The sequence below is a fragment of the Contarinia nasturtii genome, unplaced genomic scaffold (assembly GCF_009176525.2).
Source record: "Contarinia nasturtii isolate CC-2019 unplaced genomic scaffold, AAFC_CNas_1.1 Cnas_scaffold_493, whole genome shotgun sequence".
NCBI lineage: Eukaryota > Metazoa > Arthropoda > Insecta > Diptera > Cecidomyiidae > Contarinia > Contarinia nasturtii.
In genome coordinates this window covers 334,632-362,158 of record NW_022197846.1, presented here as the reverse complement: position 1 = coordinate 362,158, position 27,527 = coordinate 334,632, and the positions used below count along the sequence as shown (strand labels likewise).

Sequence of the window (27,527 nt, the reverse complement as noted above, 5' to 3'; positions counted from 1 at the left end):
TTTTTTTAAATGTAATTTACGCGAATGAATTTACACTAGCTTAAATGTACTTCGAATTTGAAAGACCTACCCGTGAGATGTCAACTGAAAAAAAAAATGCCGAAAAAATTAAAGATTAGCATTGGATTTGAAAATCAATAGATATAACGATCATTATTATCATATTTGTAGAAGAATAACTATAAAACGATGCTTACCTCCAGTGATGGATTTCACTAATTCTGGCACTTTATTGACGATTTGCAATACTTCGCCGGTCAATTTAGCTGCACCAACTTCACCGCTGCCACTTGATACCATTGTAATTTTCTTGGCCTGTGACAATGGAGCTGCAACTTCAGCGGCGACCTATGAATAAAAGTAAAACCAACGTTTTAATTTTGAATGGATGGTCATTTGAATGTATTGAAGCAAACCTTGGGCAAAGTATCCAAAAGCATGTCAACCATGGCTGCTTCACGATATTCTCTCCATGCTTCGGCTTTTTTGGCCATTTGTTCGGCTTCAGCTTTGGCTTTGGCTGAAATAGCAAATGCTTCGGCTTCTCCACGAATTCGAATCTAAATGTAAATTATAGTATTTTTAACAATTTGTTTTTTTTTAAACATTTGAATTTCAAATGGTACACTTTTTTTACCGATTCAGCTTCAGCTTCGGCCTCCAAAATGACACGGTTTTTATTGGCTTCGGCAATTTTTTCCAAGCGATATTTTTCAGCAGCCGCTGGACGATGAACAGTTGCCTCAAGTTCACGTTCGCGCCGAACCTACATGGAATGAAAGAAAGATACAGAAATATTGAAGCTGAGATATTTTGGACGGCATCGCAATTACCATTTCTTGATCTTGAACGGCAATTTCTTGAGTACGTTCAACAACTTTGATTTGCATTTGTTCTTCCTTGATGCGTTGCTTAGTTTTGGCTGCTTGAAGTTCGTAAGCCATTTCAGCTTCAGCTTTTTTCGTTTGCACCTCAACATCGTAGGCAGCCTTCTTCAGCTCAAAGTCACGTTGAGCCTTGGCAATTTCGGTGTCGTTCAAAAAACGAGCCGCCATACGTTGTTCCTCAGCGATGGCCTCTTTGATCTGGGCATCACAACGAGCCTCGGCTTCGCCGATACGAGCATCACGTTTTACTTCAGCAGTACGTGCCATACCCAAACTTTTCAAGTATCCCTGTTAAAATGTAAATAAAACATATTTTACCATCAGTTATGCATTCGCAGAGATTGGAAGACACACAGTGAATCAAAAAATTCATCGAAAGCTGTGTGATTGTTTTCAGAGGTGAACAAATGAATGATTTTGTTTTGTGTGTATGTGAGTGTATGAATGAGTTTAATGAAACTAATGAGCGAAGAGGCAACATAAAAACGAAACAAATTTTATAGCAATTAAAAAAGCAGAAAGCATGTTTCACGCCACAGTAATGACATTAAACATGGCAAATTGTTGACTACTACGGAAATATTGAATGGCGAATGGTTGGATTTTGTAATGGCGATGCTGATGATAATGCAAGTCATGAGTTCTGACGAGGGTCCAAAGGGTCTAGATTACTTCCTTCTGACGATTCCCTTTGAAAGTATACAATCAGAGCAACAAAATAAGATCATTGCTCTATGAAGCATTTCAAATAGCCTTGATTGATCCGTTTCCACTTGATATTGTTGAACGTTTCAGTCGATGGTTTTCAATTTCACGCACTTAGTAATACTAAAGGGTGCTTCGCTATGTGATATATCGGGACTTTGACATATAATATAGATTAAATACCAAACGCTACTAATCTACCAATGTGTGTGTGTGTGTCTGTGTATTGTGCATGCCATTTCGAATATGAATATATATATATATACGCTGAAGATATATTGAATAAGAGCGTTCAAATAACCGAAGAAGACAAAAACAAACATCAAAAATGGTCGATAAATTGTAATATAACCAAAACATACCTTAGCGCCCTTTCATTGAGATGCAGAAAAATCATATAAAGAAAAATCGAAATATACAAAAATCATGACTAATTCGTTCAAGTAAATTAATAACTAATTGTGAGAGAGAATGAGCAATTTAAATGAATTCGTGTGGTGAATCCATTCTATTCAGTATTGTCTCGATAACGAAATTATCTAAAGAATAATAAACATATGTTTTAAAAAAACGCAATTTTCTATAAATACAGATGCGAGTAATTTTTTTTTACTAATTTACTGTCAATTAAAATTGTTTTTGTCATCGTCATCGATGTTTTTTTTGGTGTGTTGTTCGTCGATTGAAATTTTGATTCTAGTTAATTAATATGTCAACCAGATGTTTTATTGAGAATAAAAAAAACAACAACTATTCTTGTCTGTGTGTTCGGGCATTTTGAATTACTGACGTCAATACAATTTGTATTATACAGTCTCTTCTTCCATTGTTCTGAGTCGAATTTTTAAGCTGCTATTTATTTCAATTAATTGCCAATGTTTTTTTTTTTGAAAATGAGTAAATAAATATGATTGAATGCAGAGAAAGGGAAATATGTTAAAGTGAAAAAGTAATATATTTAAAATCTACATGAAAGTTAAGGTCAAAAATGGATAGATGAGCATTGACCAATTTGCATTTTTAAAATGATTTCTATTCGGGTGAATGTAAAGAACTAAACGAACAAAATGTTTGGATAATATGAAAAATTCAATGCAAATGCTCACCTCTTCGTCTCGGATATCTTTAAGTGTATAGGATACAACAGTGATTCCCATGTTAACCAAATCGGATGATGCCACTTCAAACACTTGTTTGCTGAACTTCTTGCGATCCTTGTAAATTTCTTCGACTGTCATTGAACCCATAATTGCGCGCTGATGACCTTCCAGCGTAACCAATGCAATATGCTGAATTTCATTTTCATTTTTGCCCAAAAATTGTTCGCATGCAGTCAATAACATATCTTCGTTTTGACCTTGAATTTTCACTTGGGCAATACCAGTGACCTGTAGGTTAAACGAATTAGCATTTCATTTTTTAATAGAAAAGAGGCGAGCATGCAAAAAACCCATTCTATTTCCTACAGAATCATTTTAATGTTTTATGTTTTCATTATTGGTATTAACTTACGCTAATTGGCACACCTTGGCTCGTGTACACGCATGGACTTTCCACTTGAAGTGTCATTGTGTTCAAAGAAATTCTATGAAACAGAAGGAAATTTAAGGGATTTATTTCATTTGCAGTAAGCTTGTTGTTAAATTTTCATTTGTGGTTTCTGTTTTTTTCTCATACCGTTGAACTCGTTGAACGGATGGCCAGACAAATGCACGACCTCCGGGAACAAGCAAAGGTTTCATATAACAACATCCTATAAGAGAAATTATTTCATTTTAAACCTTATATGCAAAAATTAAAAAAAAAAGAATATTTAATCAAGTCACATTCTGCGGAGAGATAGAAAATGAAAAATGAGAGGAAGAGAAGGGTACAGTAAAGTCAATTCAATCAAATTAAGCTAAGCTAAATTTAGAAATAATTTGGCATGCCATTTCCATGGAGCCAATTCAATCAAAATCAATATAGTTACTATATTGTGTTCGCCACTTGATGATCTCATAGTCATGAAAAAACATGTTCTCAATTTCATGTCGTTGGCAATTAATTCGTGTGATAAGTACGATGTGAATCATTACATATACAAAAAATTAATGTATATGTATTGCCTTCATGATTTCTATGAGAAGTAATAATTAATTTTTTTCATTCAGGACATAAAATCATTCAAGAAGCACCGCACATATTGTGGACGACCAGTTGATTATTGACCACAATATTTCTTTCTTTTTATTTAATTCGTGTCTATGCTTATTCAGTGCGTAATAATGATTATATATTTCTATTTACTTGATGCGCGCGGTATTTGCCTCAGAAACAACGATTTTAAATTTCGAAAATAAAAATAGAAGTGAGACTTGGGCAAAATCTGTACGCATTGTTTAACTTTGTGTTCTAATACTCATACAGACACCCTCACCCTCACATAATATTAGTGATAGCGTAGTTCATGTTTCATATCATAAAATCTAGAATAACATCAACATCCATTATTATTATTATCCTGCCGCTGTCTCTTTAACCGCTGAACCATACACGGTAATCGAAAACACACAGACATACAAACGCACGCATACTGGCGACAGTAGAAAAAAAAATCGATATCGTAACCCCTCTTTTTCGCTCTTTCGCAGAATATTGCAAACAATAACAGAAATAGCTTCATTGAAATGTTTAAATTGTTTTGTATTATAATGTACACTTACCTGAAACGACGAGCGCCTCATTTGGACCACAAGTTACTGCAAAATTTGAAATAAATCACGATTAGATTAAATTAACGACACAGTTTTCAAAGTGTGCCAAAAATTTGACGGCAAATTAATAATACAAATGCAAACAGATTTGGTCGGTGATATGACATCATACGATTTTTTAGTTCTACCAATTGAACGCGAGCGTATAATGTATTTCAAAAGCCGCCACATCCATAGAGCACCGAACGATAAATACAGCATCGAATACATACCGAAACCCCAAGTCATTTCTTTCGATTTTTGTCTACGTTTGGAACTCGTGATTGTAGATTTTATTAAACTCGTTTCGATTCGAATAATTTTTCCAAAAAAATCGCCTTTTTATTCAGATCTCTTGCCCTTTCGTTTAAAATTTGAATTAAAATTTTATTTTTGTAAATTCTGATGTTTTTATTGCACTTTATAAACACATATTCTACTTTAGACACACACAGAACACAATTCGGCGCCGAGAATAGTCTGATGTTCACGATGTTCACGATGTTCACTTCGACAAGCTACTGGTAATAATATCTCAATGATAGTTCTTTGCATACATATGTGAATGATTCACAAATACATCTATAAATATATTCCACCAATACATTCGCATTCGACCCTACTACGCATGACAGAAATGACGTTTATACATATTAAGCATGGTCTATTTTGTTGAATGATCCTTCACATTTTCAATTCAAAATAAAAAAAAACGAAAAATAAACCGAATTTTTGATGATTGATAACGCTGCTCAAATACAAAGACTGGCACATTTGCCGATTTCGATTTTTTTTTTGTAGGAAATGAAAATAATAAACAATATTTTTTTGTCATTTTATTTTCTTAAATACCTGTTCTTAAAATATAATTTCTTTTAGAAAATACTCAAAATTTCATGTGATATACATTTATTTTTACAAAAATTCATGTAGATCGTAGTTTAGCTAGCTGTGCCTCAATGTCTTTTTCGGTAAGTTTGGACGAATTACCAAGACTGTCTTTGACTGCATTTGGAGCATCATGCATTTTTCCGCTAATTTCAATTCCGATCTCATCGAGTACCTTATTAACAATGCCATTTGTTTCTTCTTCATCGCCAGATTCCTCTAACATATCATCCAATGTGTCGTTTACTAAAATAAAGTCAATAAAATTGATATCTTTCCGAATGTGGATCGGTAATATTTAAACATACTCATTTCGTCGGTCATTTCCATCTTCATGTTTGCCTGTTGGAATGCCCTCATATCGGCGCCAATCTTTTCCGGGCGCATTATCTTATTCATCTCCGCCTAGAAACAAAATTGACGTGGCCAAAAAAAAGTTAAGTGAATTCAAATGTTGTATGGAATGTTCAATATGTTACCATTGTTTTGGATGTAGTTCCCATCGCGCCCGATATTGCTATATTGGCTCCCATCGCTTTATTTTGGAAGCCAACGCTGGAAATTTTACTATTTGCCGAATATGTGCGATTTTTTTGTTTTCGCAACTGAATCAATTGTTTCGCCAAGAGGGTGCATGCTTCTTTGTTTCCCTCTTTTGCACTTTTCTTTATCTCGGCTTCCTTTTGTTTTTTTTTTTTATTTAATTAAATTGTTGTAAAAAGAAGTGATTAGTTCACAACGGCATTGAAATTGCGAAATGATTTTAAATGGTAAATATTTACAATTTTCTTTTCTTCATCTTCTAATTTTCTTCGTTCACGTTCAATATCACGACCCGCCTTTCTCAGTGCTCGATCATTTTCTCGTTGTTGCTCTGAAAAGTATACCACAATCTTATTTCAAACAAATCACTCGGTTTGCCATGAAATGGTGACTCATTACACTGTATGACGACTTGAAAACAACGTAAAATTCCAGACAAACGATGTTTTAATTACAGCTTACCTTTGAGAGTTGGCTTTTTACCAAATATATCGTTAAAGAAATCCATTTTGATGAAAAATCTTATGCCGAATGAATTTCTTTATTAAATAGAAACGTTTGGATTTTTTCTTCTAGATTTTAGAAAAAATGTAGCAAAAAAAACTTTTGTGATAGGTTTCCGATTGTATTGTTGACTATGTTTGTCTTTGAATTTTTATATACTGTGTTCGTTGTTATTTATAGGTATTTGTTTTGATATATACAACTGTCAAATTTGACAGCTACGAAAATTAGTTAATTTTATGTCACTTCACAATTCGTTTTGGCGCGAGAGACATCACGAAACGTTAGAACTGCAATAATTTCCAGTTTACTGTGTACAATAATTATTTTCTTTATTTGATCGAGAATTTGAATAGCACGATCCAAAATGAGTGGCATAGCATACGGTGATAATATCCTTGCAAGTTTGCACAAGACAATGGGACTTGCTTTGAAATATGGTGACACCGGTTCGTATATACAGCTAGTTTTCATAAACAAAAAAGAAGAAAAAAATTAACCGTAAAATCTTTTCAGAGGACGCCGACGTTGAAAAGTACAAGGAAATGGCCAAATCGGTGTGCAAACTCGAACACGGTTTTATACTTGGTCATGATATTGTCAAAGAAGCGGCCAAACAAGCAACAGTTGAAACATTTGATCAGGTTTGTACATGTTTCAGCTTGTTGTATTTTGGTTTAAGATTTAACAATTCGTAATATTGTATGTAGGTTTTAGAAGAACATCGAAATGAATCGCATCCAAAATTCAAGCCACAAAACTCGAAACGTTACACCGATTTCGTGAAAAAGGCACAGCGAATGGTTGATGTTGATAGAGCCGATGTTTCGCAATTTTCACAAAGCGTCAATATATCTCTCGATGATGATAAAGCTCAGACCGAACAACTAATTCCCGATATCGATCCCATCACCAAGGAAAAACTAGAACGTCCGGTTCGAAATAGACACTGCAATCATATCTACGGATTGATTAGTGTTCAACAGTCCATTCAACGGAATTCACGTTTTCGGTAAGAATTGGAAGAGCACCAAAAGTTCTGAAATCAATTTCAATTCGATCTTTTTTATTCTATAATTACAGTTGTCCGATCGTTGGTTGTGCCAGTAAAAGATACGTCCAATTGGATGATTTGATTGAAGATGACGAACTTGCGACCCGTTTGGCGAAACAACGTAAATCTCAAAGTCAACGTTAGAACTGCAGTATTCATCTTTATAACCAACAACCTTAAACGTCAATGATAGCGACACACAAAAAAATTGGACGTCGCAGAAATTAGTAGAAAATTCCATGAAAAAGCAATGGCAAAGTTTCAACATATATATAAATTACTTTATTTAGAATAAACACTAATTAAGTAGAAGTTAAATTAATAAATAATGAAGTGAAACATTGGCTTGGTATTTTTTTTATTCTGATTTTTTTGCATTTTCTTCTATAAAACTAGAATTATATTTATATGTTCGATTGATATCGCTAAGTGAATTGCATTTTATGCATTGACGATTGAAAAGAATTAGTTACTGCTATCGGTCGCCTTTTTGGCACCAGTCAAAATTGATTTTATGTCTTCGGCATCGAGTGTTTCATATTTGAGAAGTGCTTCGGCGAGCGCTTTGTGTTCTTTTGCGTGAGTTTTCAGAATTGATTTCGCCCGTTCATAGCTTTCGGTCATGATACGTTTAATTTCAGCATCGATCTGTAAAAAAGTATTGAACACATTAAATTGAATATCATATGTTGCAGACGAAACGAAATTTCATCAAATAATTACCAATTCGGTTGTATTAGGACCTAAAAGTTCTGATTCGACATACGGTTCTGGATCTTTAATCGTTCGAAGTCCAAATTTGTCTGACATTCCCAAATCTTTAACCATATTGTGGGCAATTTTTGTAGCCCGTTTCAGATCATCACCAGCGCCGGCCGTAACTTTTTCCGATCCAAAAATTAGCTCCTCTGCAGCACGTCCACCCATCATTGTGTCCATCATTGCAAGCAATTGCGATTTCGTGACGTGATAATGTTCTTTTTTAGGCAAATATGCGGTATGACCAAGTGATTGACCACGCGGAATAATCGTAACTTTATGCAATGAACTAGCGTCTTTTGTATAATAGCCAACTATCGCATGACCAGCTTCATGATAAGCGGTAATTTCGTTGGCTTCTTCATCAGGCAATCGTGATTTTCGTTCTGGTCCCATGATTATTTTGTCACGTGCATTTTCAAAATGTTTCATCGTAACCACATCGGCACCATCAATTGCGGCACGCAACGCTGCCTGATTAATCATATTCTCAAGATCTGCTCCCGTAAAACCAGTTGTGCCACGTGCCAATTGATCAATGTCAACGTCTCTGTGTAAGACCTTTTTCAGATAGAGTGCAATGATTTGTTGTCGTCCCACGAAATCTGGAACCGGTACAGATACCTCAACGTCAAAACGACCAGGTCGTAGCAATGCCTTATCTAGATCATTACGTCGATTTGTAGCACCCAAAACGATAACACCTTCATTTTGATGGAATCCATCCATTTCCGAAAGCAATTGATTGATTGTTTGATTGGCATACGGATGTACAACGGAATTTGTTCTTTTTCCACCAACCGAATCAATTTCATCGACGAAAATTACGCATGGTGCACGATCTTTGGCCGCTTTGAATAAATCACGAATACGTCGGGCACCTTGTCCCACAAACATTTCATCGAACTCGGAACCAGCTGCATGAAAGAATGGAACTCCAGCTTCACCGGCTACAGCACGTGCCAACAATGTTTTGCCAGTTCCTTTTCAGAAAAAAATTAAATTTTTGAGGAGAATTTAAACTAAGTGTGAAGCTGAAAAATGTTGAATCTTTCTCTTTGTTTCTCGTTTATTTTTACCTGGAGGACCGACCAGTAAAACTCCTTTCGGTAATTTACCGCCAAGTTGAGAAAATTTGGACGGATTTTTCAAAAATTCTACAATTTCATGTAACTCTTGTTTCGCCTCATCACAACCCTTCACATCTGAGAATTAAAAATTACTTTTAAATAGAGATTCAAAGTTATTTCTATATATTTAATATATACCTGAGAATTTTACACTGATTTCCTCTGGATCGACTTCGATTTGTGGGCCAAGCTGCATTCTACTAAATCGATCAAAATAAATTATGATTCCAATTACATACTTATTCAAAGCATTCACATTTTAAAAGTAAATATTCATCTTTATAAATCTACCTGAATATGGAGCCTTGTGCCGAGAATAAAAGGTATAAAATTGCTATGAACAGTCCCAATGAGATTATTTGTGAGGTAATCTGGGCAAAAAACAAAGTCGCTTGCGATCAGTTCCGATCAACATGTTTAATTGATTTTCTAAAAGTCCAAATCGTTTTACCTTAACGAGTTTTGAAGCAATGCCTAATTTATCTTCAGTGTTTGCCGCTAAGTAGCCCTCTGCAAATGCCAATTTAATACGTTGCTTTTGATTGTCACCAGATGTTGCATCGTTATCGGTTGCTGCTAATATTTTTGTTAAAACTTCACGTTGTTTTGGTGATGTATTTCCGATATCGACTTTTGACAACGGATCTGAAATCACAAAATGAAAAAAAAAGACACCAATCAATTAAAACCATATTCCAATGAAAAATACATTAACTATTCATACCAAAACTTTTCTGGATTCGAGTTAAAAATGTTGGATTTCGTTTAAGTTGTGATTCGATATTTCGTTGTGTCTTAAAGCCACGAATTTGCATTGTTCTGTTGGATATCGGTTGGCTAAGATGATGCATTAGATTTGAAGCTAGTAAAAAATTATTGGTGAGACTGGTTGTTGTGGTTCTTGCTTGAGCAAGAGATTCTGTTGTGACATCGTGTATCGGTTCAGATTTATTCTCTCGAAACGAATTCTTTGACACATAACTCATTCGTAGGGTATTTTCAAAATTCGTCAAATTTTTTATTGCACTTTTGGTTTGTGTTGTATGTTTCAATGCCAATGGTTTTTGTTTCATGATCACGGAAATCGGTAGCTCTAATATTTTTGTATTCGGCGATGCTTGAAAATTTCTAACCGCTTCACATAAACTCTGTTGACACAATTGTTCGAACTCATTTTGATTGATTTGATTGGTTTTCCTCTCCGGCTTCGACTCCTTTATTCGAATTGTATGTCGCCTCGGTGTGATTTGACTCAAATGAAATAGAATTTGCTATCAACAAAATAATGATAAAAAGAGAATTGAAAATATTTTTGACTAATACGCAATAGTTCATTTCAAGAAGCATTTGTTTTATTTTAACTGGCATTTGAATGTTTTGATAATCATTGTACATGATATAGGTTATATGTGATGAAATGATGATGTAAATTGTTGAAATTTTCACATGCTTAACTACTCACTTGATTATATGCTTGAAGTGAGAACATTTTGAAACGTTTGGAAACCTCTTTCACTCAATCTTTTTCCCAATTAAAAATCAAATTTTTATCGAAAAATGTTCAACCACCTTTCGTTCACCACCAAAAAAAAAATATAAATGATGACTTGATAATTTATTAATGGCGCAATGTATCAGAATAACTCTTGCTCTATCTCTGTTCCACTACTGCCGATCGCCATGCATTTAGACTTCATCGAATCAATCGAATGAAGTTGGCCGTATAACATCATTCACGTAAGCACGTTTTGACTTTTGTGTTGATATGAAATAAAGAAGTTCACATTTTTATTGTCACATTGCAATCGTCGTGTGTATTTTATTGTGCAAGATTCCACGAAAAACTCAATACCTCTTAATCAACTATAAGCAACTTTTTTTATTTGAAATTAATAAAAATCTTCAATTAGTTGACAGTTCACAGCTGTATATTTTATATTTTGACAATTGTGTTTGTTGACATCCGTGGCAACGGTGTCCAAAGTGTGTTCGAATTTTGACATAATCAGTCTAATTTTCAGGCAGACCAGTTCGATTTTCCGTCTTCTCTTCGACTACAACAAATTTTAATCTATCAAAATGATTAAATAAAATATAGTTAAAAATGGTAACATTTCTCACAGCCAAAGTTAAAAATCAAAAATTTACATCGCCAATACATTGAAAGTGTGTATTTTTTTTTTTTTTTTTTTTGATTTTTTTTCTTCACCAATTGAATTCGATACTTTGTTGTGCCTTTGGCTAAATGGGGAAAAACAAAAGTGAATCGACAATATTTATTTAAGTTTCTGGACATGAGCTGATAGCATTTTCAGCGAAATTGTCATTGTTGATTGTGATAACAGATTCCGTCAAAGAAGCACAAGGTTCGAATAAAAAAATAAAACAGATTTGAAAATAGCACATTTAAAACGCTAAATTAGACGACAATTAGATATTTGGATATTTTACACCCAAAAAATGACCTATCGACCACGGGGCACATTAGCACGTACATTATACGATAAAATTCACAATGATCAATATCTGGAGGGATATGACATGAGATTGGTTAGTATACCAACACACATTTATAATTTAGACACGCATTAGATTTGACCTAATTACCATTTGTTGTTGTTTTTTTGCAGTGGTACACGCTTACTACCAGACTACCAGAACGCTTTCAAAAGAAATTTTTGGCATTAGAACAACCGGACGAGACCACTTTACACTGGTTGAATCGAGCCAGAAAATTATCCAGCAATCTTTGGTTGCAATTATGGCATTTGTTTGCACGAACATTCCTCAGCTTTTTTATGACACAAACATCGATTAATGGGTAAATTAACACCAAAATTAGAATATTTAATGACATAAAAACATTGTTGCATTAAAGGCATATAATCATTTGATTTAATGTATTTCATACTTTTAGCCTACTTCGTCGTGGGTCGATGTTCATTTTATCAGAAGAACAATTTAAGCGGCTCCTTACGTTTGGAGGATTTAACGTTAATCGGCTGTCGGCCATAAATAATGAAATTTCCATTTTGGGTAGTTATTTATTCATATTTGAACGTTTCAATGAAATATTCAATGAAATGAATGCAATTTAAACATTGCTCTTGATTTTCCTTATGCAATCGAACAACAGACATTGGTGCTGGTGATGGTGAAGTTACTATGCGCATAGTCAAGGGAATTGTGCACATGAAAAATAACATTTTCCTGAAAGTGTTTGCAACTGAGTATAGCTGGACTATGCGTGAACGTCTACAGGAAAAGAAATTTATGTAAGTGCATTCAGTCACGAAATATCATTTTAAATCCATTGCCATTTGCGGCAACATTCTCTTCTCTGTACATTAATTCTAATTATATTTTCGCATTATTTTTATTGCAGTGTGATTGATAAATTAGATGAAGTGGAGAATATTGATTTAGTATGTTGCCTGAATGTGCTAGATCGATGTGCCGATCCACATCAAATCTTAAGAGATATTCATCGTGCACTATCGCCAGAAGGACGAGCTGTGATTGCCCTTGTTTTACCATACAGTCATTATGTTGAGACAAATACGTCTCATTTACCGATTAAACCATTGTTGCCACATTGGTTGGAAGCAATTTCATTGCCATTTGATCAGGAGGCCAAATGCTTTTTTGATCAATTGGAAACCATGGGCTTTTGCATTGAAGCTTGGACGAAAGCACCTTATTTATGTGAAGGTGATTTACGACAATCATTCTACTGGCTCGTTGATGTTGTTGTTGTTTTATCTAAAAAATAATCATACACAAACACACAAAAAATAAACTAAACAAAAAAACAAAACGTTCCAAATCACGTTCTTCTAGATAAATTATTATACCAACTATGCAGTCTATTGTCTACTGGTCTTGTAAATTTTCATCAAAAGACTTCTTTTTACTTCATTGTACTTAAATTATTATTATTCTTTTTATCAAATGCTCTAAGCTTGACGATGCAAAAATAAACGTTTTTAATTTTAAAAAACCAACAAATACACTCAACATAAATCGAATCCTTTTTCTCTCATGATTTCGTTGGAATTTTTAAATTCAATAAATAAATCAAGTACAATAAAATGTCAGCAAGGCAAAAATTAGTACAACGAAATATGCAAGAGATGGCGTTGACATCGAATCAATTGGGATGATTATCAAATGTCATTAAGTAAACACGTTGTGTTAACATTTAGCCGCATTTCACAATGTTTTGCCATTTGTTTGTAATTTAAGTGTTACATTGTGAAATAATTGCATACGTTTGAAATTTGGAAATTAAGTTATGCATTTTGGACGAGAATTGTTTATGTGAAGCGTTGACAAATATGTTGTTATTTTGTCCAACCTGTGGCAATTTATTATTGGTCGAAGAAAGTGCAAATTGTTTACGATTTTCTTGTGGCACATGTCCCTATATCAGCAACATAACGCAAATAGTTAAATCGCGTAATTATCCAAAATTAAAGGTAACAATTTCGATTTTTTCGCAATTTTCAATGGCATATTTCATATTCTTGTTTAATTACAGGAGGTGGATGCTGTTATGGGTGGATCGGCTGCATGGGAAAACGTTGATTCAACTGATGCCGTTTGTCCAGCCTGCAATCATAATCGTGCCTATTTCATGCAAATGCAAACTCGGTCGGCTGACGAACCAATGACTACATTTTACAAATGCTGTAATCCACAGTGTTCACATAATTGGCGTGATTGAAGCATTTTAATGTATTGTGTTTTTATGAGACAGATTAAGAAAACCTGATAAACAAAATGAAACGTTTTTTTAACAATTTGAATAGATATTTATTGCCAATAGAAAATATGAATTCAAAATTAAGTGATATAAATATGAATAGCGTCAAATTTTCGAATTGTATCAAGCCAATGGGTACAATGAAAATTATGAATTGCTTCGATAGTCATGCTGTTGAAGTAGCTGCCGATCTTTTGCATCACGGCGAAGTGATTGCATTACCAACCGATACGGTTTATGGTTTGGCATGCAGTGCAAATAATCCGCATGCAATACAAAAATTATATGAGATAAAAGGTCGTGACGAAGAGAAACCAGTTGCGGTTTGTGTATCGAGTATATCTCAACTGAAACATTACAGTGAAGCATCACATTTGTCCGATGATTTGCTATCCCGTTTACTTCCCGGTGCCGTTACAATTATTCTCCACAAATCAAAGTACTTAAACAATCCATTTTTGAATAATGGCATTAAGAAAATCGGTTTACGCATTCCCGATTCGGAATTTATTCAAAAGATTTCAACCAAATTTATTGAACCGATTGCATTAACCAGTGCAAATAAAAGCGGAGCGTGTAGTACTTTAGATGTTTACGAATTTAATGATTTGTGGCCAGAACTGAGCGTTGTATTCGATGGTGGACACTTAGGCGACAAGGATAACGACATGAAGCAACGGTGTGCATCGACTGTTGTTGATCTCTCAATACCTGGTTGCTATCAAATCATTCGCAACGGCATTGCCATGGAACACACTGTTCGAACCATGAACGAATTTGGCATAAAAAATGTTTAGCATTAAAATTAATTATATAAACTTTTTAATTCAATTCAATAAAAATAGTTATTTTGCATTCAGCACATTTTTACTTTACATTTCATTGAATTTAGCGTTGTTTACTTGTATGAATGTCGCAATGTAATTTACATCTTCCTTCTGGACGTGAACTAGATTCAAAAATCAAACTAGTTCAACCAAAAATTATTGGAGGTGACCTCAATTTGTTCGGTTTGGTCTCTCGCAATAAAGATTGATAAGAACCTCGAATAATTGTGGCAATCTGAGAATAAAAATGCAATAAAACTTCATGCCAATGCCAAAAACGTATCTGCTTCTCGTTCAAAATGGACATTTTCGATAAAAAGAATCGAATGAATTGTAATGATATACATGCTATTTAAAGTGTGTTTTAAGTATATGTAATATTGATAAATATTACTGTTTTGATTTCATTGTCAAGATTTCATCAAATTTGAATCTCTTTTAAATTTGTAATTAAATAATGACTGAATATTGCGTACATACTCTGTCATAGTATTGTTTTTAAGTATTTTGTGTTATTATGTCAACACCGACGCTGATGATACACAACAAACACATGTCGGAAGGCTAGATCGTTTTTATGTCACTCATTTTATCAATTCAGAGCTTTACGACGACAAATACGCAATGAATATATCGAGAGTTCGGGCTTTTTAGTTTTCATTGTATAGTTGCACGATCATTTGCACGAACATTTCGTGGGCTGCTTAAAAATATGTATGCAAATTATTATTGGAATAAATTCAAATGACAACGAATTTTTCAGCTTAGTTTTATTTATGCCTTTCTTGTGGATTAACCTCTAATCGATGAGATTCCGAAAAGCGGCAAATATATAATAGTAATTCACATTTCAGATTTCCAAAAGAAGAAAGAAAAAAAAAACAGACAAAAATGCAATGTTAGCAATCAACGCGACGACCTTTTAACGGATTTGATATTTATTTCAAGTCAGTCAAATTAATTCAATTTGCACGTGATTTCAATTTAGATTATCATATTCATTGTAATCATGATTCATTTTAACACAGATTTTTTTTTTTTTAATGCAGTTTTTGCAATGCAATCACTTTTTTAAAATCAAATCAAATGAAATACAATTGCGGTGACTTGATGTTTAGTACGATTTTAGATATCTACTATAACAATTGACTAAAGATTAGAGTTGATATGCAAAAAAAGCAGACGGTGTCAATTAGTTTCATACGTTATTGGTACGATGGAGAAGTGTGTAAAACGAAAATGTGATAAACGTGTTTCATTCTTTAAATTTCACATTTTAAATAACAGAGTAGATTTGTTCGTTTTTGCCAATTTACATGGTTATAAAAAGTGAGACAACTTTAAAGAATTTGAATTCAACTGCCTTTCAAAATGTCATTTGGAATCATCGCAAATTTGCGGAAAACTTCAATGGTTTTGATTCCCGACTATCTTGGCGTTTATAAAATTAAGTTTTCGTTTTCAAAAAAATTAAAATTGAATGATTCCAAACTTTTGAACGTTAGTGTACTCAAACGTTTTCGGATAATTTCTTGAAAAGATATTTAGTCGAACACACTTTTTATCAAAGTACTTTCTAGGCAGACGAAAAAATTTATCACAAAACGTATATTCTTTTCCTTGTTTTATCGCGATCGTAAGATCATTAACAACAATGAATCGTTTTTTTTTTAATCATCAAATGTAAACAAATTGTATGCTGATTAACCAAATTATATATACCAAATTATTATCTGTTTATCTATTTTCTTAAGTCTGCTTGAAATCAAATATAAGATCAATAGTATCGTTATAGAGATCATGTAATCGTCAAGCGTGCCTTGGTAAATCGCACATTACCTCAAAGGCATATCAATTTTTCCCAGTTTTGACAAATATTCTTCATAAAATCGAAATACATTTTATGGTTCAGTGATAGATAGTGTGACGATTAAAGTCATATACGGTGTCTGGTAATTATGTTCAATGTTTAAATTTAGCGCAAAGTCTGCTCGACAATAAGAAAAACGAAAACGGTCAAAATAAAATCATTTTGAAAAGTGACGATAGGTGTTATGACGATTTTTTCACACAAATTTACTGATAAGCGTCGACATTCAACGCAATTTTCATTGATAGCACATGCTCACACAATCATCTTTCTTCCCCAATTCGATCACAAATTTGTGACGAAACAATAGTTTTGTTGTAAAAAAATTGTCTCAATTATAATACAAACATGCCAGAAAAATAGATTAAAAAATTCGATGAAATGTATGTAATAAATTGCAAATGTTTAATTATTATGGTGTGTTGCACACTTCTTTGTGAAAACATTAGATCAGCGTGTGTTTAGTGTATCTCGTTTTTATTTGTTCATTTGTATTTTGTTTTTGGTTTTGTAGCCTTCACATTGAAACAAGATATTCGTTTATAGTTTATATTTTGACAACGCGATTGCCAGAAATGAAGTTCATGGACTGATAATCATGTTTTAACACAATGTTCAGTCAGTTGTTAATCGATTACGATAGTAAACTTATGTGATAATTCGTTAACATTTATTTGCGCTACAAACCGTTTTATTTCAACAAAAATGCTCTACGAATTCACAATTGCCATTTTGTCAATAACAATTCCATTTGCCTTATATTTTACGTTTCTTAAGTATTTCCAAAACAATTTATTAACCCATGACAACGAAATTATATTCGACAAACGACACGATCTTGACGGAAAGGAATTACTTTTGGTATCAGTGGTAAGGATATTTTTTTTATGAAAGTCTGGTGTGTGCATTCAAACACAAAAGAATGTTTAAAAAAAACGGCTAACTTTGTTCAATTGTTTGATAAATGATTAGGTGCATCACAAGCGCTCAGTTGTAGTGTAACACAAAAACTAATTACTCATTGTGAATACACAAAAAAGTCGCGTATTAATCATTTTTTATACAGAAAACTTTAAAGTTTCGTCATCAAAATGAAATATAAAATTTAAATGCGATTCCGACAGACTAATCCGTTTTTTTTATCTTTCAAATGTTACCAGACATGATTATTTTGAATCAAGACGCATAAATTATAGCGAATTTTAATCTCTTTTGTATATATATATATATATATATCCTTTCAGGCTTTCAAAGTCATAAAAAATTGTTTCTCTGATTGATTATAGATACAGATACGCAGGATAATAACGATGTAGAGACTTGAATATATATAATAGGGTGGGTCAATTTTTTTTGCATCAAGTGCTCATCGTGATTCTGATTCTATGGGTCCTAACAAGCATTTTTGTCCAAGAAACCATATGTCTAAAATGAATTTCGAGTCTGCGGATTTTTCTCTGAAGATATTTTCCAAAATACTCAAGAATCGACTTAGACATTGCATTAAAAATTCAGAAAAACATTATTTTTTCTCTAGCCAAATGTGTATGCGGGGGTTCTTGGGGTCGAGGAATCCATTTTTGACATTTATTTTGCGATAAAATAACGTTTTGATACGATTTCCATCAATGGAAGGATGTGAAGACTTCAAGTCTCTTTGAGCCAACGGTAATTTAACAACTCAAATCGAAACTAAACAGCGTGCCAATTTTAAAACTTGGTGTCATTTCCTCCCATTGATTTCCATACAAAAACTGGCAAAAATGGTCGTTTTCTTCTTTTTTGCCAATTTTTTTTTTTGTGGATGTCGATTTTATCATAGGATCAAAAAATTATGTTTTAAAAAGTTGTTCAGAATGTTGAAAGATTTTTTTTGGGTCAGCTGCCCTCCAACTTTCTCCCCCCCTTGGGGGGGGCGGGGGTAAAACCCCCCCCCCCCCCCGCATACACATTTGGCAAGAGAAAAAATAATGTTTTTTTGAATTTTTAATGCAATGTCCAAGTCGATTTTTGAGTATTTTGGAAAATATCTTGATAGAAAAATTGGCTGGCTCGCGATGTGGACTTGAAGGTTTTTTCGGCCCCCTACAAATTGACCCACCCTAATATATATATAGTTCAGAATAAACAGCGTAAATTTGTTCAATATTATTATATCGGTTCAAGTTCATTACCGGTTCATTGTTGATTATTTCAATGCGATAAATCAAGCTATCACTATCTTTGGATTCTAGCTTTTAGAATAAAAAAACGCACTCCACACGATTTATTTGCTTGTACAAAACATGTTATATTCACAATTTTTTATCTGCATTTTTCGTAAAAATTGCATATATATCCATTTGGATGAAGGAATACATCAAACTATTAAAAACAATACCATCATCCACAACAACAATAACAACATTCACAACAGTAAAAGCAATAAGAACAGTTAATCAGTAACTTGCAAACTTAAACGGTCAGCCAATATAAATACAGTGCTTTTATCAAGAAATGGCTCATTACTGTACGACGCGACAAGCGATTTGGCCGTGCATTATCATGCTTTTGGTTGGCTGTTTTTGTTTATTTTTGGCATTTGGTGCGGTTGATTTGGCACCACAGCAACACCGTCAATCACAAGCCGATCAAACAAAGGAAATTCTTTTGGTTAATGTGGTATGTTCTTTGGTATAATCTTCAATTTCAAATAAAAAGAGAACAGAAATATAAAATAAAAACAACTCGTTCGAATTAATCTCTTGTTTATTATTTTGTAATTTTGCATCGCATGTATGCGTTTTCATTTTGTATAAGTGCAGTGTCTCGACTAATTTTATTTGATAAAATATGTGAAAAAAATTGCAAATAAACAATGCTTTGAAAAATTATTCAGTACATACACTACTTGGGTAATCGTGGGAAGATTTATTATTCGTGGCAATTTATACAAAAAGTATTCAAATGTTCAACGAATTTTTTTTTATTTAAATTCGCAGTTGATGAGACATGGTCCCCGTACACCCGCCGATACATACCCGAAAGATCCACATATTAATGAAACATTTGCACCATTCGGTTGGGGACACATAACAAACGTAAGCAATGAAGAAACGGCCGGAAGAAATAAATACTTTGTGCACAACATTTTGAAATAGAATTGATTCAAAAATCTATTTTGTAGAAAGGTAAACAAGATCTTTATGAGACGGGTCAATGGTTACGTTCACGGTATGGCAACTTTCTCGGATCAACATATCAACCTGATGTATGAATGAAATTCAGTGTATGCTCAATAATGTTTTAAAATAATTCTCTTCCACGAAAACCGAATTAATTTTGTAGGCAGTTTGGGCTCAATCAACAGGCGTTACACGTGCCCAAATGTCATTACAAGTCATCTTGGCTGCTTTATTTCCTCCACAAGGAACGGCAATGGAATGGAATCGACGACTAAATTGGCAACCAATTCCCATTTTTTCCGAACCACTCGAACAAGATACGGTAGGTTATCACACCTTTAACGTTGATATGAGACACATTTTTCAGATGAAATATATATAATTCACAATTATATAAATAGCTATTACTAGTTCGAACACCGTGCCCCCGATATTATGAAGCCGTTGAAGAAGTTTTAGCGTCAGACGATGTTAAAAAGGTGCTCGATGAAAATGCAAACCTGTTCGAAGAGCTTACAAAATACACCGGTATGGCAATCAAAACACCAGATGATGTTCAATCATTATATAGTACACTTCGTGCCGAACACGAATATGGTTTGTCTTTACCGAAATGGACACAAGACTATTACCCAGATAAACTGGAAAATATTACCGATTTGAGTTACATTTATAACATTTACACCAATGAATTGAAACAATTGAAAGCTGGACCATTTATACAAAAGTTGATCAATGAATTTCAACATAAACAAGATGGTACATTGAAACCAAAAGATTTAAAAATTTCACTATACACCGGTCACGATTCGTCAGTGGTGAATGTTTTATCGGGTTTTAATGTGTGGGAAAAACAATTTCCAGTCTATGGTATTATGGCCATATTTGAATTGGTACGCGATAAGAAATCCGGTGAAGTTGGTGTTCAGATGTATTTACGAAAAAGTGCCACAAGTGGCGCAATACCATTAATCATTCCAGGATGTCAACACTTTTGTCCACTTTCAACATTTATTGAACTTGGTGAAAAAGTCATTCCGAAAGATCGTGCTGCAGCGTGTGTGCCAAGAAATAAAGATTTTGTCACGCCTCCGCCATCCGGACCATAATAATATTCTACTATGTAAAAAATAAAGGATTTCAAATGAATAAATTTGAATTTTTTTTTAAATAGAAAAAAATCCGAAAGCAATACAGTTTAACACCGTGATACTTACCAATTAATAATACCAATTTTAAAGTCAAAGTACTGCTGTCAAGGTTTACTTGATCCTCTATTAATCAATAGTAGCAGTTTATATATCAACATCTTTTTTTATATATATTATATATATATTTTTATGGAAAGAGATTGGATATTTATCCATTGATTTTTTGGAAAAAATATATCCAAGCCACTTTTTGGGAACCTCTATTTTTAAACAAATATAAATGAATAAAAACGCAAATTAAATTTGAAATTTATTTATTATTATTACTTTATTCAATGGACCCAAGTGATAGTGATATAAGTTTCCAGTTCCATAATAAAACTTAAAAACTTTCTTCTGGCCATGCATCTTCTTTAACGAACTCAGTCTGTTGAGATTCAGTTTTGGTCTCCGTCAATTTTGTTCTTTTCGTCGGTCTGTAAATGTTGATTCCATTTTGTGAATAGAATCAATGTTGAGCGAAAATACAAAACATAAATCAGATGAAATAAAACACTAACTACAGATATCTGGTTCAATGAATTTTTTTTCTTCAGTTGTTGATCGTTGTTTGATTGATTAATTATTACTTTACAAAATTTTAATACACAATTACTATCGCGAACATATTTTGATCACATGCGAAACGAATAAATAATAACGACAATGATTTTGATAATAATGATGATGATGATGATAATAATAATATTAATACTTTTTAGATTGAGATTTTGAATGAACCCTAGAATTGGTTGTTTTTTAAATTGAATTGCCTGTACAATGAAGTGATTTTTTTTAAGAAGTTTTGAAAGAGCTTGCGGCTTCTAATTGGTACATTATCACGAAATCGGGTAAAATGAAAAAGATAATAATCAGAATGACTGCCAATACAACCAAATAAATATTCCACCTTTGCGCATTTGGATCGACATAACATGACCGCTTTTGTGCTGCTGATCCTCCTGCTTCCTCCTCTTCGGCGTTGTCGTTCTGTGTGAAATTATAATTTAAGTAAATTTCATTCATATTTTTCCAATTAAAAATTACATACATCTTCATTATCAGCGCCAGTAAGTCGGACATACGTTGAAAATGGCGACACCTTAACGCCTTTTGGTTTTTCAATCGTATTCAGAACAATCGATGCATTTTCTTGATGCTTCAATGATACAAATGCGCTTGTGCTGTCGATCCAACGAATGAACACCGGCCCATATTTGCGAAAATGATTTATGAGATCGGTTTGGGTCCAACTTTCGGGGAATATTACATGAAATACATGATCACGATTTGGTGTCGCTAAACATATGAAAGAAAAGACAATATATTAACATTTTCTTTTGTTCTATTTATGAAAAAATTCTCTGATCATATTTTTATTCGGTAGCTTAACAAAAATAAATCACAGACATCAACAAAATGCAACAATAAAAAATCGAATCGATTAAATTAGAGTGTCAGCACCGTGACTTACGTTCGGCACCAGTCAAATCAATGAAGAAAATGTCGGTAAGTCTCATTACAAATATTCTGTCAAAAAAATGTAAATTAGTTGTGATGAAATTGATTGGAACAAATGCCATCGATTTTACACTTACTTGTTGACCAAATGACGCAGTTGTGTGGCTTTGGCTGAGAATTCGGTATTTTTCACATTCAACTTTTTGGCCAAAGCAATGAAACATACACCAGTCATATACGAATCATAACCGGCCTCGTGCTCTTTCGTTTTGTTGTATGCATATTCGGCTGATGCGGGCTCTTTGGATGTTTATATGGAGATTTTTTTTTAATGTAGCAATTATCATTTTATGAAATAGTCACAGTAAAAAATGTGATACTTACCGATTTTCGGTAGTTTAAATGGAGCCTGTGCAATTGAGTCGTATAGATTTTTCAATGTCGAATTTGGAATTTCAACGCGGAATTTTTGATTGCAAATGTGCTTTGTGTCGAAAATGCTATAGAAATGAAACAAAAATCTCATGGTTAAATGAAGAAACATAAATTTACATGTTGTGATATTCACTTGGGGAAAATTTTGTGTGCTTGTTTCTTGAATGATTTCAATGTTCCTGCTAACGGTTCGAAGAACTGACGAATCAAGTAAAATAGATCCATGAACATGTTATGACCAACAATCGGTTTTTTCTATAAAAAAAAATTCAATTTGTTTTTATTTTTCTACAAGTTTAACAAAACATACCACGCAATGAAAATGTCAAAAATCGTATAAATTCATAGCATGGATGGTGTGATTTTAACTAAGTCCAAATAACTTACAGATTGTGAAATTTTCAATAGCACAGTCGAAAGACCGACCAATTTTCGGTATTCATTTTCATCAAATTCATTTTGTTCTTTGACTTCTTGTTGCTGACGTTCCGTCGACCATTTTCGTTCAATGACAATGACTTTTTGGTTATTCATCGTTTGACTGGTGGCTGTTACCTTGTCATCGAAATCTTTCTGAATCACTTGATAAATCAATTTGCGTTGGAAAGCATTCAGATTGCCCAATGTAATCTTTTTCTCGCCCTTTTTTTCGTCACTTTCCAAAAATTTCTGAATTCCTTTCCTTTTTCGGTGCAAGAAAAAAATCATACATAAAAAAATAAAATGAAACTATATAAAGCGGATAAATCAATTACTTGACTTCAGCTAGCTTATCGATTTCTTCATGTGGAACTGGTACTTCATCGCAATTGGATGGTCTTTCATCCCGAACTTCGAGCGCTTCTTCGCGACTTTTTTGTCTTTCGTCATATTTGGCGCGCAATTGTGTTGCAACATCTTGCGTACAACAGGATACACCTTCGCGGAACAATTTATTGAAATCAAAATTATGTCCGGCCAAAAATGTGAGATTTGAACCAGAACATTTGAATACTTGATCACGACTTTGTGGATACACGTAGAAATTATAACTTTTGTAATTAAAAGTATCTGGATCGTCTATGAAATGAGAAATCATTTTTATGTGTCATTCAAAAAAAAATTCCCTCATAAACTTTGTGTCATTTTACCGTCGCTAACATAAAATGCCGTAATTCCAAGCTGAACTATAATATAGTCATCGGTTCCGGTGTGCAACTTTTTGTAAAATTCGGATGGTGTGGCGAATGGCACGGTTCGTTCATTAAGTAAACCGGTAAATTCGGAGTCAATCGAAAAAAATGCAGTTTTCTCAATGACATCGTCAAATTCATCCAAAATTTCTTTGATATCTATGGAAAAAAATGATAATAATCCATTTAGGTTAATTGTACTGGTGAGCACGTTTTCTTCCTTCTGAGCATACAAAACAATTATGATGCATCACTTTTCCACTTACTGTTAGTTGTAACATCCATTGCAGCAGTTGAACTCTTAATAATTCTTGTGCAACTTTATGCATAAAATTGAAAAAGAATGCCAAGTCGATGCAACTATTTCCTTAGCTTTACCGTAAACAAAGTGACAACCAAATTGACACATTATCAAAATATGATATAACCTCAAATTATGTACATGTAAAATAAATTCCAGAACAATGAATTAGAGTTGATTTAAATAGACTTAGTTGTTGTTTTGGAAACATGTTTCACGTCATAAAATCGGTCGTAGTGACCGTTCCCATTGTCATAACATTCGTTGATACCGTTGGATACATTGCTCGTGTAGATGGTAAGAAAATTTTCACAAATGGATGGTTATCGAAAATGTAACAAGTTTTTTTATATATAAATTTCATAAGGTACATCAATGCAACCGGCTTTGAATCCAAAAACAGAAGAATCGGAAGACTATGTATTTTTGTCAAAATGGGCTCTAAAAGACGTACATAGCGTTCAACGTGGTGATATTATATCCTTGACCTCACCAAAAGATCCCAGTCAAAAGCTTATTAAACGAATCGTTGGATTGCAAGGTATTTAGATTTTTCCATCATTTCCATCGTTTGTTCAAACAAATCGAAACGATTTCAATTTTAATCTAATTTACTCCCTTTTTCTCTCGATGCTACTCTACCAGGTGACATTGTACCAACAATTGGCTATAAAAAACCATACGTTAAAGTTCCGCCCGGACATTGTTGGGTTGAAGGAGATCATACGGGTCATTCGTTAGATAGTAACACATTTGGTCCAGTATCATTAGGATTAATGACAGCCCGTGCGACATATATTGTATGGCCACCATCTAGGTGGCAAAATCTAAGTGTAGCGAATGAGGCACCACAACGACAAAAATTAGTTGCAATAGGAAAATCAAGCAGCAGCATAGACTAGAATAGACAATGAAATGCTCGAGAAAAATGTATATTTAAAAATAAATCATCCTTTAATTAATAGAATAAAAACTATTTTTGTTTGTATGGGTCAATATTAATTGAAATCCATTGTTTATTCTAACTTATTTCAATTATTTTTTCTTCATTATCTACGTAATGATGCGACAAAAATGTGAAAAATGGAAGTGTTAAACATTATTCATGTTAATGTATCAGACTCATCGTATTTTTGGTAGTGAATTTCCCAAGTAGTAAAATTCATCATGTTTGCCGTTCTCTAATTTGATTCAGTATGCGCTGAATATACAATTCATTCAGAATATTTTGATATTTTTTTATTATTTTGGAACAACCCGTTTATTGATTTAGTCTAAATCTCGATATATTTTTTGTTTTATTAAAAACGCATTTATTTATTAGCTAATATGAGTAAAAAAAAGAGAAATGTTCAATTTTCACAATAATTTGTGTGTATTACAATAATATTTGATGAATCTCTACATGTTATCAACAATGTCACACATTAATCTATCCATGGGATCGCAGTGTTCAGCAGTTGTTTCGTTGGTACTTGGTGGTGGTGGTTCATTGATACCAGCTATAATGTCGGCTATTTTGCATTCGGTTTCTGTAATATCGGGTAACTGTGCGAATGCATTGCGAACCAATTCTCGAACCTTTTCCAAATGTTTTTGAAAGCGTCGTGCCGTTTCGATTCGCTTTCGCTTTTGTACTTCCATGAGAACGCGTAATGTTTCACGTGCTTGATGCGGCCGAAATTCATTTAGCAAATGATGTATATGGACAAATAGCAGGCTTAAATCTTCAATTTTCTCCGTACGCTTCGGACTATCCGGATAATGAATGAGCAAATCAATTAAATCCAAAAAGTTTGCAAATAGCGAATGATTTAGTTTCTTCAATTCTTTGCGTCGATCAAAATGTTGTGGTATCAGACGGCGAATGCCTTGTGACTCAAGTGACCGGATCATTTCTTCGTTGTTAAATGTATTGCCAAACATTTGATATGTGTCCAATATTGGTGGCGGTGGTTTTGGCACCCGATTCTTTCGAATATTCTCATCCGTGTATAAATTGAAATATTGTGCCGGTGGTAAAGGCAAAGACATCACTTGGGTTACTTCTGGATTCGACATTGTTATTGCGTTATTTAGTTGCGCGTCGTTTAGAGCCAAATTAAATGAATTTTGCTCAGTTATTTCAAGGTGCGAATAATCTATGCAGATGCAACACAATTTTTTTGTTTAATATTTTGGTCGAAAACACCAAGAAAATCGATTGAAAATATACTAAAATTTCTGATTATACGACATACGTAAACATAACAATTCAATCGTTTTATTAATTGGACCTTTGACAGCGCTGTCACAACGTTAAGCAAAATGCTTTGCTATTCATATTGATTAGTGGCGCTCTCATGCGAATTCGCTTGAAAATGCGCAGCCCATAAAAAAACAGTGAAATGAAAAAAATCGACTCTTCTAAATTTGTATATGTGTGAGCTCATGGAGAAGAATGTTGATTGAGGTTCGAGATTATTAATAATTTTTTTTTTTAATTTTTTTCAAGTTAGGTACCCTTTCAAAGGTAATTGTGATTGTGTGTGTGACATAGATGAATACCAGTCATGTACAAAAAATACATGAACCACATTCTATATCTATAAATATACCAACAAACTCAATTCACACAAATTAAATTGAATCAACAGTTTTACTTCTAGAAAACATGACTCAAAATGAAATTCATTTGAAATGCTTATGGATTGATTTTTCAGTTTTTTTTCCGTTTCCTTTTTATATTGTATACAATTCCAAATACGAATATTTATTGAATTTGAAAAAAGCCGCATCGGCTGTTTTCTCCATCATTTTGGAAGTGTTTTTTTCCTTTTTTGCAAGATAAACACATTTCTAAAGTCGACTAATTTGCGCAATAGCTATGCAAATGTTGGGTTTGGTTTCTAGAAATCTTTCGTATTGCCTAATAATTTAATCAACATGCATTTCGATGTATTCAATAGCATAGAATTGATGAATGCAACAATTGTTTCTTAGCTTTCAAACAAAGCAAAAAAAAACATGGTTCCATGAAAGTTTTTTTTTGCTGTTTTTACAACTACACTCATATTAAAGCGCGAATACATGCGAACAAGTCGGCAAAAAGAGTATTGTTTCATGCACGGTTACCAACCGTTCCATGCAAAAGCGGA

General features: G+C 33.4%; 11 protein-coding genes across 18 annotated transcripts; 6 read left to right on the top strand and 5 right to left on the bottom strand.

The window, feature by feature from the left end:
* Positions 1-7: 7 nt before the first annotated feature.
* LOC116339020 (flotillin-1) lies at positions 8-4,859 on the bottom strand. Of its 2 annotated transcripts, XM_031764622.1 has the most exons (11): positions 4,561-4,859; positions 4,298-4,333; positions 3,270-3,345; positions 3,105-3,177; positions 2,699-2,980; positions 1,955-1,963; positions 834-1,175; positions 638-766; positions 417-560; positions 198-348; positions 8-84 (listed from the first exon to the last, which is right to left on the bottom strand). In XM_031764622.1, the coding sequence occupies exons 1-11, from the start codon at positions 4,574-4,576 to the stop codon at positions 41-43; spliced, it is 1,302 nt and encodes a 433-aa protein (XP_031620482.1). In that variant the 5' UTR covers positions 4,577-4,859; the 3' UTR covers positions 8-40. The 2 variants fall into 2 exon arrangements, with proteins under 2 accessions (XP_031620482.1, XP_031620483.1); XM_031764623.1 differs by lacking the exon at positions 1,955-1,963 and having other exon boundaries at positions 4,561-4,858.
* Positions 4,860-5,175: 316 nt separating this feature from the next.
* Positions 5,176-6,423, bottom strand: LOC116339028 (charged multivesicular body protein 2b). The gene is made up of 5 exons (XM_031764634.1): positions 6,221-6,423; positions 5,998-6,089; positions 5,695-5,895; positions 5,524-5,620; positions 5,176-5,461 (listed from the first exon to the last, which is right to left on the bottom strand). Exons 1-5 carry the CDS (start codon positions 6,264-6,266, stop codon positions 5,253-5,255), a joined length of 645 nt encoding a protein of 214 aa, XP_031620494.1. The 5' UTR covers positions 6,267-6,423; the 3' UTR covers positions 5,176-5,252.
* Positions 6,424-6,498: 75 nt separating this feature from the next.
* Positions 6,499-7,655, top strand: LOC116339030 (E3 SUMO-protein ligase NSE2-like). Its single transcript, XM_031764635.1, has 4 exons — positions 6,499-6,711; positions 6,779-6,906; positions 6,973-7,274; positions 7,346-7,655. The coding sequence occupies exons 1-4, from the start codon at positions 6,630-6,632 to the stop codon at positions 7,458-7,460; spliced, it is 627 nt and encodes a 208-aa protein (XP_031620495.1). The 5' UTR covers positions 6,499-6,629; the 3' UTR covers positions 7,461-7,655.
* LOC116339013 (ATP-dependent zinc metalloprotease YME1L) lies at positions 7,630-10,908 on the bottom strand. Of its 2 annotated transcripts, none has more exons than XM_031764611.1 (8): positions 10,668-10,908; positions 9,930-10,476; positions 9,657-9,850; positions 9,497-9,576; positions 9,344-9,405; positions 9,155-9,280; positions 8,040-9,058; positions 7,630-7,964 (listed from the first exon to the last, which is right to left on the bottom strand). In XM_031764611.1, exons 1-8 carry the CDS (start codon positions 10,692-10,694, stop codon positions 7,782-7,784), a joined length of 2,238 nt encoding a protein of 745 aa, XP_031620471.1. In that variant the 5' UTR covers positions 10,695-10,908; the 3' UTR covers positions 7,630-7,781. The 2 variants fall into 2 exon arrangements, with proteins under 2 accessions (XP_031620471.1, XP_031620472.1); XM_031764612.1 differs by having other exon boundaries at positions 9,344-9,402.
* Positions 10,909-10,989: 81 nt separating this feature from the next.
* Positions 10,990-13,034, top strand: LOC116339024 (methyltransferase-like protein 9). Of its 2 annotated transcripts, XM_031764630.1 has the most exons (7): positions 10,990-11,312; positions 11,468-11,571; positions 11,629-11,755; positions 11,836-12,026; positions 12,123-12,241; positions 12,342-12,480; positions 12,591-13,034. In XM_031764630.1, the coding sequence occupies exons 3-7, from the start codon at positions 11,666-11,668 to the stop codon at positions 12,976-12,978; spliced, it is 927 nt and encodes a 308-aa protein (XP_031620490.1). In that variant the 5' UTR covers positions 10,990-11,312; positions 11,468-11,571; positions 11,629-11,665; the 3' UTR covers positions 12,979-13,034. The 2 variants fall into 2 exon arrangements, with proteins under 2 accessions (XP_031620490.1, XP_031620489.1); XM_031764629.1 differs by having other exon boundaries at positions 10,991-11,312; positions 11,468-11,755.
* Positions 13,035-13,302: 268 nt separating this feature from the next.
* On the top strand, positions 13,303-13,988 carry LOC116339036 (DNA-directed RNA polymerase III subunit RPC10). The gene is made up of 2 exons (XM_031764645.1): positions 13,303-13,683; positions 13,746-13,988. Exons 1-2 carry the CDS (start codon positions 13,543-13,545, stop codon positions 13,929-13,931), a joined length of 327 nt encoding a protein of 108 aa, XP_031620505.1. The 5' UTR covers positions 13,303-13,542; the 3' UTR covers positions 13,932-13,988.
* On the top strand, positions 13,975-14,834 carry LOC116339026 (yrdC domain-containing protein, mitochondrial). Its single transcript, XM_031764632.1, has one exon. The coding sequence runs from the start codon at positions 13,988-13,990 to the stop codon at positions 14,765-14,767; it is 780 nt and encodes a 259-aa protein (XP_031620492.1). The 5' UTR covers positions 13,975-13,987; the 3' UTR covers positions 14,768-14,834.
* Positions 14,835-15,582: 748 nt separating this feature from the next.
* On the top strand, positions 15,583-20,980 carry LOC116339021 (prostatic acid phosphatase-like). 4 transcript variants are annotated; one of them, XM_031764625.1, is made up of 6 exons: positions 15,583-15,744; positions 19,020-19,328; positions 19,649-19,747; positions 19,834-19,917; positions 19,995-20,153; positions 20,233-20,980. In XM_031764625.1, exons 2-6 carry the CDS (start codon positions 19,164-19,166, stop codon positions 20,938-20,940), a joined length of 1,215 nt encoding a protein of 404 aa, XP_031620485.1. In that variant the 5' UTR covers positions 15,583-15,744; positions 19,020-19,163; the 3' UTR covers positions 20,941-20,980. The 4 variants fall into 4 exon arrangements, with proteins under 4 accessions (XP_031620485.1, XP_031620486.1, XP_031620487.1 ...); XM_031764626.1 differs by lacking the exon at positions 15,583-15,744 and adding an exon at positions 16,035-16,126; XM_031764624.1 differs by lacking the exon at positions 15,583-15,744 and adding an exon at positions 17,445-17,537.
* A 299-nt stretch (positions 20,981-21,279) lies between these two features.
* On the bottom strand, positions 21,280-24,474 carry LOC116339017 (poly(A)-specific ribonuclease PARN-like). 2 transcript variants are annotated; one of them, XM_031764620.1, is made up of 11 exons: positions 24,356-24,474; positions 24,048-24,248; positions 23,673-23,976; positions 23,305-23,599; positions 23,051-23,172; positions 22,867-22,982; positions 22,620-22,782; positions 22,496-22,551; positions 22,073-22,320; positions 21,932-22,011; positions 21,280-21,458 (listed from the first exon to the last, which is right to left on the bottom strand). In XM_031764620.1, the coding sequence occupies exons 1-11, from the start codon at positions 24,372-24,374 to the stop codon at positions 21,365-21,367; spliced, it is 1,698 nt and encodes a 565-aa protein (XP_031620480.1). In that variant the 5' UTR covers positions 24,375-24,474; the 3' UTR covers positions 21,280-21,364. The 2 variants fall into 2 exon arrangements, with proteins under 2 accessions (XP_031620480.1, XP_031620479.1); XM_031764619.1 differs by lacking the exon at positions 21,280-21,458 and having other exon boundaries at positions 21,477-22,011.
* Positions 24,475-24,507: 33 nt separating this feature from the next.
* On the top strand, positions 24,508-25,398 carry LOC116339032 (mitochondrial inner membrane protease subunit 2). Its single transcript, XM_031764637.1, has 3 exons — positions 24,508-24,687; positions 24,758-24,931; positions 25,036-25,398. Exons 1-3 carry the CDS (start codon positions 24,600-24,602, stop codon positions 25,290-25,292), a joined length of 519 nt encoding a protein of 172 aa, XP_031620497.1. The 5' UTR covers positions 24,508-24,599; the 3' UTR covers positions 25,293-25,398.
* A 343-nt stretch (positions 25,399-25,741) lies between these two features.
* Positions 25,742-26,687, bottom strand: LOC116339027 (mediator of RNA polymerase II transcription subunit 7). Its single transcript, XM_031764633.1, has one exon. It carries the CDS (start codon positions 26,449-26,451, stop codon positions 25,792-25,794), a length of 660 nt encoding a protein of 219 aa, XP_031620493.1. The 5' UTR covers positions 26,452-26,687; the 3' UTR covers positions 25,742-25,791.
* Positions 26,688-27,527: the final 840 nt, after the last annotated feature.